This window comes from Nylanderia fulva, unplaced genomic scaffold (assembly GCF_048542155.1).
Source record: "Nylanderia fulva isolate GAGA-0341 unplaced genomic scaffold, ASM4854215v1 Scaffold14, whole genome shotgun sequence".
NCBI classification, from domain to species: Eukaryota; Metazoa; Arthropoda; class Insecta; order Hymenoptera; family Formicidae; genus Nylanderia; species Nylanderia fulva.
In genome coordinates, this window is record NW_028189622.1 from 3,707,159 (window position 1) to 3,717,021 (window position 9,863).

Here is a 9,863-nt window from a genome sequence, read left to right on the forward strand (position 1 = left end):
ATGTGGCTTTACAACGCTACAATGAAAAGTATAATTGCACTTTATTATAAATCGTTTCAAGGTCCCTTTAATCATTGCCGCATTGCTTTGCTTCCTAATCTTAAAACGAACGCAATTATGAATAATTATTTGTCAGAATAATTATCAGTGTAATCGTCATAAAAATCTGGAAAGATCATTTATGAAAATCTAATTGTTTGTATTAACTTTAATCATCCTGAGCTTTTATACTAACGAGTCCTCCTTCACAAAATTTATCCTATACTTAAATATAATAATAACATGCTCCATATATATGGATATATTCTTATTTATACATATATGTATATATAGATATATATATCTCTCTCTTCTATATATATATTTGTTTATATAGAGAACCTTTATAAGAGTAACAGGCTCTTAATTCAAAGCTGCAAAGGGACTCGATAAAATCTAATTTTTTACAATAGAAATGCGTGTTATTTTTTTCCTAACACATGTATTATCTAAATCTCTTATAAAATTGCTTACTTAATATCTATTAAGCAGAAACCGATAGCATTGTTTGCATAGCTTTTTACAGCTCAAAGATAGTAATATCCGTTTTTCGCAGTCACTTTGCAGCTATTAATACAATATTTTATTTCCAAAGTATGATAGATCTAATAAATTTAGTTAACAAAAAATATATATAGTATTTTACAGTATCATTATATCTTAAATAAACTGTTATCTGCATACAAGACGCATGCATATAGGTTTATCCATGGCAACGCTAAAAGATCACTCTTCCCGGAGTACGGATAAACATTTCTTGAGCAATTCCGCGTGCGACTGTAAACATATGACATTAATATATTTTCGATATATATTGTGTATATATATCTGTAATTTTATTTATTACTTCATTTATTACTTCAGCTTAAAAACTATGAGTTCTATACTTACTTTAGCATGTTTTATTTCCAGCTCTGTTAATTCAATGAGATTCTTTTTAAATGCTGCTACTCGCCTAGTCTTGAAATCTAATAATTCTAAAAAGGTATTGCAAGTATTAATATTAATGCTTTAAACAATTTAAATAATCAATAGTAAATAATATATGTCTGTTTCTAATTATTTTATTTCTTTAATTCTTCTTACCTTCTTTTCCTTTATCAGACATCTGTTCAAATTTCTCACATGCTTCAGTCTGTGCGTGTTCCGCCTTGATTACAATATAAATACAAATTTAAAATATCACAAAATATTAAACCCGTTTTTTTTCGATTGAAAACTTTCAAGATGCAATTATATTATGTAATATTTAGCTTAGCGTAGCCACAAATATCAACAAAACTCATAATGACACACCTCTATTGTAAAGATATAGTCATATCATGTAAATTAATGATATAAATTATTATAATAATGTTTCAATGCATGCAATTGTCCATTCATGCATAATATTCAACAATAACGTCTGTGCTGCAATAATTAATTCGTGCCAATTTATCTTTCTATTTAAAATGAAATTATCTCATATATATGTATATATATGTATATATATATTTTGCATATTAATTATTCATCTGTATATAAAATCTGTGTAAAGTAGAAATCTTGTAGAAATCTTGATTTTAGATAGAGAAATAAAACGTATAAAATCAATATCTCTCTCATATTATTTAATAATAAACTTATACTATCATATTAACAATAAAACCTAATATTCAAATAAAATGTTACTATGTATTATAACAAACAAATTGATCAAAAAAAGTATCGATCGAATTTCAGCATTCTGCATATTTAAAAAACGGATGGAGAGAGAGGAGCTGATCTAAATAGGATCTAATATTTTTTAAGCACTACCACAAAAACATGAATGACACAAATACATGACACACCTCAGCAACTTCCAGTGCCTTGAAAAGCAAGAAAAATTGAAGTTCTGATTAGATGCCATCCATGGTCATAATGTGATTATCTAATAACTGCAGTTTTATTTTAACTGCTATGACATTAATAAGTATGATTTAAAAAATAAAAATTTGTATTCATTATATTTTGCTTGCCCTGAGTATCTAATAACTGCAGATTTATTTTAACTGCTATGACATTAATAAATATGATCTTAAAAATAAATATTTGTATTCATTATATTTTACTTGCCCTCCTCTGTGTTGATTCATAATCATAATTATATCTGAGGGTATCATACTACATTGTATGAATATCAATTTGAAAATTATAGGAAAATGTGGACTTACTGCGTGAACATCCTTATTTTTGGCACGAGCTTTTTCAAGGGCGCGATTCGCAGATTCATATTCGTGTAAAGCTTTCAGTCTTCTAAAGAGAAGTCTTTTAGCTGCAGCTGTATCTCTCATATAATAACGAAGAGTGTCTGATAATTTTAAATCCTCATCTGATGCTACCCGTCCTTCAACTTTCTGTAAAAAAAAAAGCATTTTTATAAACAATGATAGCAAATTTTGTAAAAACTTAGTAGTAAAAACAATTTAATAAAAACTTTAAAATTATATTCTATAAAATGTTCTTACTCGTAATTTCTCGAAAGTCTCAGCAATTTTAGTTAAAAATCTTTCAAGTTTTCCAGTATCTGTTGTAGCTAATTGTAAAAGATTGGTGGAAATCTTTATATATGAATCTGCTACATCTTTATGTTTAGCTGTTTGACGATCAGCCAACCTTGTTGCTTCTTTTAGATTATGGTGATAAGTTTGAAGGAATGTCATTTCTTGATCAAAGAAATCATTCACATCTTTTACTGTAGCCGATAAATAATATTCATCGGTAGTTTTAGAAAACGACTTTACTAGACCACCAAACATTTCCATTTTATTCTTTCCTGCACAAATAAACAGAATATATGTTCTACATCTACTTCCATTTTATGTTTGCATTGTAACATTGTGCAAAATGTCTAACAAGAACATTACCTCGTACACAAAGATCTTGATCGTATTCTAAGAATACCCTCAAATTATGATCATTCCGAAAAACTGGATGATGCGCCAGTCTGGTCAAAAACATTTCGTGCATAGCAACAGTTTTCTTAAAAGTGGCTAAGTATTCCCTGCAAGATAATAAATATATTAAGATTAGATACTAATAAATCTTTATCAGTTAAAATATGATAATAAAACTATAGGATAAAACGACATAAAATCTTACGCTTCTAATTCTTGCTTCATCTTATTAAATTCTTCACGTGTCATATTTCCTTCACCCTCGCCAAGTTTTTGCAACTTCTCACGTGACGCATCAAAATCCGGTCTTGGTGGACATGGTGGAATCTATTATATAACATTAATATATAAAAACATTAATATATAATATTAATAAAAACAAAACGAGAATTTTAAAAATGTATGCCAAAAGATAAAAAATTCACATACAATGTAACCAGCATACTCTTCGTTCTCTTCAAATCGATCATGGAGCCATACAAACTCTTCATGCTGCCTCACAACTAGATTGTCCGGCTTTTGAAATTCAGGTAGAGTAGTTTTTGTATGTACAGTAAACTTTACTTTATCCTTTTCGCTGAGAGCATCCGAAATGTCCACCTGCAGGGACTTATCCGAGAGATCTATGGTATCAGCATGGATTGTCTGGAAGAAGAGATTCACACATTAGTTGCTTTCCATTTACATTAAAACTCAGATAAATCTTACTTCTTCAACATCCACGTTAAAGAAAGACAGAAGTGAGATTTATCTGAGTTTTGATGTAAATGGAAAGCAACTATTGTAACAGACGACACTGAAATGTCAACACGAGAACAAAGTCGGACCAAATTGTGATAATATGCATCTTATCAATCGGGGAAGTATTTGAGCGAGAGATTACGAGGAAGAGAGAAGGACAGAGAAACAACATCATAAATACCTTCTTCGCAGGCACGCTGTTTAAGATGTCGGCAGTGTCACATATACCGTCCTGCAACATTTTTTGCATAGATTAAAGGACGTTTAAAACCATTTAGTGGGATCGCGAACGAGTCGAACGAACGGATCGCCGGCCACCGATTGATAACAGGTTCCACCTACCATCATGGCGTCCACTGGCGTCGTCTCCTTGGCACACCGTGTTTGACAGCAGGAGGATTAATAGGATCGTCAGACGCCAAATAATGCACGTATATCTCGTTGTCGAAGCGGTGAGGGTTGACCGATGATGTTCTTCTCAAATACTCTGCGCGCGAACCCGTTGCCGGGGCCGACTGACGATGGCACTTCCGCTGGTAAAACAGCCAAGACGTGTACAGTCACGGCATATTTCCGAGATGCAGCGCGACATTCGACTCGACCGCGGACTCGACTTTGACAAATCAGCTGTTGAGGAAAGTGCGCACGTGTATTGCGCGCGCGACATTTTGAAACTACTTAAAATCTATTTACTTTGTTCGAATAGCATAAAAATTAGTATAATCGTTATTAGTTATATCTTATATCCTAAATTTACAATTTGTTAAAATTTCTTCTAAACTTTTACATTATTTAATAATATATCGATTTGATAAATTTAAATATTTTTTAAAATTTATAATATAATTTATAATATATTAATATATAATATATAATATATAATTATATATAATATATTAATATAATTTATAACAATATTGTGAAAATCAATTTTGTCATTTGAATAAAAATATCATTATGAAATATGTAACTTTAAGTATGATGTAATATTAAATGATTTATATTCATTTTTTCTGTTAATTAAAACTTGCAGTCGTCCTTTTTGCAGGGCAATTATGCTCATTAATATATATTTATCTCATGCAATCCTGAAACAGTTTAAAGTCTATATTTCATAATGTATCCTAGGATCAAGAACAATAAGTAATGTGCACATATATATTTTCCAATTAAAAAGATATGCCCAAAGCATACATATAGAATACAACCGTCAATTAATTAATGTTAACGATGTAGAATAATCGCTAGATTATATTAAATCAAATGTATCGAACATAATTTTTTGAAGTCAATGTACATCATTTGATCGTTACAGTATACAAGCGCAAAAAAGATATACAATGCTGCAGATATAAATACATTTTTTTGGTATAGATATAAGCTCATAATTTGAGTTATAAATAACATTTGATTACAATAATGCTGAAGAAGCCAATTTTGTACTAATTAGATATAATATATTCATGCTTATAAATGCACGTTTCCTCATAATTTCATCAAGAAACATTAATATTAATATATATAATTTTCTTGCCAGCTGACAAATCTTTAGATAAATACAATAATGTGCACTATTAGAGCTTATCTTTTATTTCATCATATACGTGAATATTTTTCGTGTCTCATGTCTCTGCAGATTCATAATAATTCTTGAAACAAACAAGAATATTTGTAACCATTTTTGGAGCTTGATGAAATACAGGTGAAATTATATCATTGCTATACTCATATCGGTATCTTTATCTATGGTTTTAAATATAATTTTTGTATTATATGCGGTTTTTAGAAATTTTATAGTTATAATATAAATTGTAAAAATGTATTTTTGATTTGCTTATATCACTAATAATGCCTTTATTTTCAGCAAAGTACCATAAATAATGATACCAATTGTTATAACATATGCAATAAGATTTCTTGTAACTATCATATAGAATATAAATCTAATTGAATATAGGCCTCCTGTTGGCATTGATTAATATATGTTTTATATAATCATCATCTTATACATCAATACATACACATATTATATATATATAGTATTATTTTAGATAATTAGATGTAAATCATGTCAAATTAGTTAAACTGATACATCAGTATCCATGAGCCACTATCAATAAAATGGAATTTTGATCATTAGTGCACATTACATTACAGTACACAATATGTATTAAACAAATATATATATATATAAAACATTAAATAGAAACGCCTGTTCTCTTCTGCTTTCTCATTCTCAAATAATATTACTCAATATAATTATTTATGTCGTGCTACATAAAGTGGGGGAGGGGGGGGGGACAAACCTGCCAGACTTTACAATATAATCATAAAGTTAAATTATATTAAACTATGCGTTCTTAAAAATAAACGTAGTTTTCTAAATAAAAATTAAATAAATCTTCAAAATATATATCTCATGTTAAAGGGTAAAACTATTATGTGATGTGTGCAAGAACGAAAATGATTATATATATATATATTAAATTGAAAAGTATATAATATTAATATATATAATTTTCTGCTCTTTCTAGAATTAAATTTACTAAAAATATATTAAAAAATGACATAACTTCATTTTCATATCTTTAGGAAAATTTAAATAAAGACTTTATTAATGCTTCATGATTTTAGTGATTATAACATTTTCGTCTTACAATAATCCTATCTATTTATTATGTGTATAAGATTATTTCAACTAATAAATACATCAATTACCTCATGACACGGCATGCGCAGAATTAAATTGTACAAAGTGTGTTCAGATTAAAATAAAGAGCAGGAATAAGGTCAATTCAGATCGGAGAAGGATGAAGCGGTGGACAAATAAGCCCCAGCCCCTAGCAGCACCCACCACCCTGTGCACTACCTTGTCCACCAGTTCCTGCTAAACCTCCAGGACTTGTTGGCGAATGTTGTGGTCCAATCTTAATACCATTTGCCTATGCAATTCAGTTGTCATATTAGTTTGGAAACACCTTATTTTAGAAACTATATGTATAAGTTGTATCTTTATTTTACATGAAATTTTCAGAAAATAATATAAATGCAATTATAATCTAAAACAAAATAAAATAATATGAAAAAGTAAATAATTAAATAATTTCATTTTATCTGCATATTTTACCTTTTAGTTCTTATCTTTTTTACACATTGATATAAATTAATATAAATATGCTTACATTTTATGATTTATATAAATATAAAAATATATATATATATTCTTAACTTTAGTAAATAATAGATTAAAATGTTAATAAGAATAATGATATGAGCATGACATTTTTGGTATCTCTCAATTTATATGTGTACAGAATCTATGTAAAATAATTACAAACATTCTGTCATACCTCATTATTGATGTCAAAAACTCCTTCCTGTATCTTTTCATATATTTCTTTTGCAGTATTGATGAATGCTTCTTCTACATTAGCTGCAGTCTTAGCACTAGTCTCCATAAAGACAAGACCATGCTCTCGTGCAAAAGCTTCACCTTCCTCTCTCCTTACTTCTCTTCGACTATCCAAATCACTTTTGTTGCCAATTAACATGATAACCATATTGGAATTTGAATGTTGCCTTGCATCTTCTAGCCATGTTGTAAGATGATTAAAAGTTTCTCTACGTGTAATGTCATATACCAACAGAGCTCCAGCTGCTCCACGATAATACGACCTTGTTATAGAACGAAATGCCTCTTGACCTGCCTATATAAAGCATGAATTACAAAAATAATTAATAATTAATATCCACTACTTAAATAGTAATATAAAAATAATATAAAACTTTATTCATACATCTTAGTAGGATTAAATAAAACAATATAAAGTTATATTGCATACATGAAGAATGATTAAAATTTTTTTTTCAATAAAAATTGAAATTTATACAAGTTTCTTTATATGAACAATAATGTATATTAATTTGGATATTAATTATTGACAACTCTTGATTGTGAATTTTGCTTAATAAACATTAGTAGCATAATATAATGTGATAATATATATATATAGAATTAAAAATAATTACAGTGTCCCAAATCTGCAATTTAATTTGCTTGCTATCAATGGTAATCATACGAGCACCAAACTCGACTCCTATTGTCAAGTCATGAACCGGTTGAAATCTCTTATCCGTAAATTGAAGAAGGAGACAGGATTTGCCAACTCCTATATAAAAGTATCAGGATTTTTAAATCACAATCTATGACTGTAAAATCCTAGTAATAGATATTTTTTATTATTCTGTTGTATATATATATATGCAAATAGAAAAACTTTAATAATTAATATCAATAAGCTCTTTTATATTTATAAGATTGCATTTATTTAATTTCATATGTATCATTTAATACAATAATCAATAGTACACTTGCCAACAAATCTATTAATGATATTACAAAAAAATAAAATTATAGTAATATCTTCATTTATGATACTATATACATAGTATACAAAATGTACCTAGTTGCAGAATGTGAATAATTCTATTATAAAAGATGCTATTTATAGCTGTCACCATTAAAATCAGCAAAATAGTCAAATCTTAAACAGAGAGAACTCAAACTGCCCGCAACAACAACAAACCAAACAACAATGCAAAAACCGAGAAAATTTGAAATCTATTGGAAAATATGCTGACATACGCGACATACATATTTAAAGAGAACAAATACGTTTTCGAGGCAAGAGAATCCCTCGTCAGTGACAGTTAAAAAAAAAAAATTTCTCGAATTTACGAATCAACGATATCCTCGCCCACCACGCGAAAACGAAAACAAAAGGGCCTGTCAAAGACGACGTAGAAAGCCACGGGACAAAGGTTCCCGTTTCGCGGAAATGTTCGTCCCAAGCGTCGTTTATTTACCTGTGTCTCCGATAATGATATACTTGAACAGATACGCGTACGACATTATCGTAAGACGAAACCGATCGGACACTTGAGTAATTGAAACTCCGATATACACCAGAAAATAGTCAGGATACCCTTCTTCTGACTGTCTTATCTCTTCTGCTCCAACATGACGTCACGAAGGCTCTTCGGCGGGCCTCGGCGCGGCTCGGTCGTCTTCGGCTTTTCGATATCGCGTCGTTGTGGACACGTCGCCGCGACACGAAACCTCGATCGCTGATTGGCTGAGACTCGTGATACAGGAATCAAAGTGCGGGACCAGTGACTCTGAACTTCAACTTTTAGTTTCGTGAAAATCGGGTTTTAAAATAAGATAGCGATCATCGATTGACGAACCGTTTTCGATTTCAAAATCAGCTGTTATTTGATAAGAAACGAATTCGGTGCGTACATAACAAAAGGCTTGTTTTCTGTTCCTGCGCTAATAAACTAGTGCAATAAGTTAGCGTTTTTCACTGGGAAAACTAATGCGCACTGAGTGCACATAATAGAAAGGTCCTCGCACACATTTTTACAATTACATAAGTAATTAAAAAAGTAAAATAATTAATAGTAAGAGCTATTATTATCATTATTTTTGTTGAACAACAATAATTAATAGCTCTTACTATGAATTATTTTACTTTTTTAATTATTTATGTCATGAAAAACGCTATATTAGAGTGAGACAAAATATACTTGTCTTATTCTAATTTGTTGCATCAGTGTGCACTAGTTCGTTAGTGTAGGAACAAAAAACAAGCCTAAAATTGCATATAATTCCGCAAAAATTATAATCGTGCATTTTTTTTCCCGCGATAATTCGCAATCGGTGAAGTCGTGACCCTATAAATTTTAGTTTTGACAGTTGGCGGCAGTGTTTCTCTCCCTTCTCTGTATCACTGTTTCGCGCTCGCACGTTGCGTCGGTCGCGCAATTCGGAATTGTTGCAACAAATACGGCGTGTAGAGCAACGGACATTTTTTTCTTTTTACGTATAATACGCATCTCGTTAGAAAGGTCAGTGGAATTCTTCGTCGGAGGATTCGTTCGATCGCGCGTCAATTCGCGAACGCGCTGCTAATTTTCCGACTTTTCCCTGAAAATACCGACGACGCTGTGGAATAATATCGAACAGAGTGCCCTTGTATACGTGAAAGCGTGCAAATCCAGAGAGAGAGCTCGATAAATTCAGGTAATGCGAAATATATTATTTTTCTCACGACAGGCGGAAGAAATTCGAACTTATTCTTACGAAAGTGAGCAAAGTTCGAC

General features: G+C 30.3%; 2 protein-coding genes across 4 annotated transcripts; both read right to left on the reverse strand.

Annotated features, from left to right (window-relative positions):
- Nucleotides 1–22: 22 nt before the first annotated feature.
- On the reverse strand, nt 23–4,298 carry Snx6 (sorting nexin 6). Of its 3 annotated transcripts, XM_029300669.2 has the most exons (11): nt 4,041–4,298; nt 3,880–3,930; nt 3,387–3,602; nt 3,163–3,284; nt 2,928–3,064; nt 2,529–2,836; nt 2,235–2,417; nt 1,872–1,889; nt 1,126–1,189; nt 931–1,016; nt 23–816 (listed from the first exon to the last, which is right to left on the reverse strand). In XM_029300669.2, the coding sequence occupies exons 1-11, from the start codon at nt 4,044–4,046 to the stop codon at nt 766–768; spliced, it is 1,242 nt and encodes a 413-aa protein (XP_029156502.1). In that variant the 5' UTR covers nt 4,047–4,298; the 3' UTR covers nt 23–765. The 3 variants fall into 3 exon arrangements, with proteins under 3 accessions (XP_029156502.1, XP_029156501.1, XP_029156503.1); XM_029300668.2 differs by lacking the exon at nt 4,041–4,298 and having other exon boundaries at nt 3,880–4,032; XM_029300670.2 differs by lacking the exons at nt 1,872–1,889; nt 4,041–4,298 and having other exon boundaries at nt 3,880–4,031.
- Nucleotides 4,299–4,842: 544 nt separating this feature from the next.
- On the reverse strand, nt 4,843–8,738 carry Rab2 (RAS oncogene family member Rab2). Its single transcript, XM_029300783.2, has 4 exons — nt 8,565–8,738; nt 7,728–7,867; nt 7,049–7,405; nt 4,843–6,640 (listed from the first exon to the last, which is right to left on the reverse strand). Exons 1-4 carry the CDS (start codon nt 8,608–8,610, stop codon nt 6,539–6,541), a joined length of 645 nt encoding a protein of 214 aa, XP_029156616.1. The 5' UTR covers nt 8,611–8,738; the 3' UTR covers nt 4,843–6,538.
- Nucleotides 8,739–9,863: the final 1,125 nt, after the last annotated feature.

Excerpts from the sequence above, each read along its gene's own strand:
- Snx6 (XM_029300668.2), bottom strand. The coding sequence starts at position 3,948 with ATGCAAAAAATGTTGCAGGACGGTATATGTGACACTGCCGACATCTTA. Across the intron at positions 2,837-2,927 it reads TCAAGATCTTTGTGTACGAG|GAAAGAATAAAATGGAAATG; the intron begins GTAATGTTCTTG and ends TTATTTGTGCAG. Across the intron at positions 2,418-2,528 it reads AGACTTTCGAGAAATTACGA|AAAGTTGAAGGACGGGTAGC; the intron begins GTAAGAACATTT and ends TTTTTTTTACAG.
- Rab2 (XM_029300783.2), bottom strand. The coding sequence starts at position 8,610 with ATGTCGTACGCGTATCTGTTCAAGTATATCATTATCGGAGACACAG. Across the intron at positions 7,406-7,727 it reads AATTGCAGATTTGGGACACT|GCAGGTCAAGAGGCATTTCG; the intron begins GTAATTATTTTT and ends TGCTTTATATAG. Across the intron at positions 6,641-7,048 it reads TTTTTGACATCAATAATGAG|GCAAATGGTATTAAGATTGG; the intron begins GTATGACAGAAT and ends TGAATTGCATAG.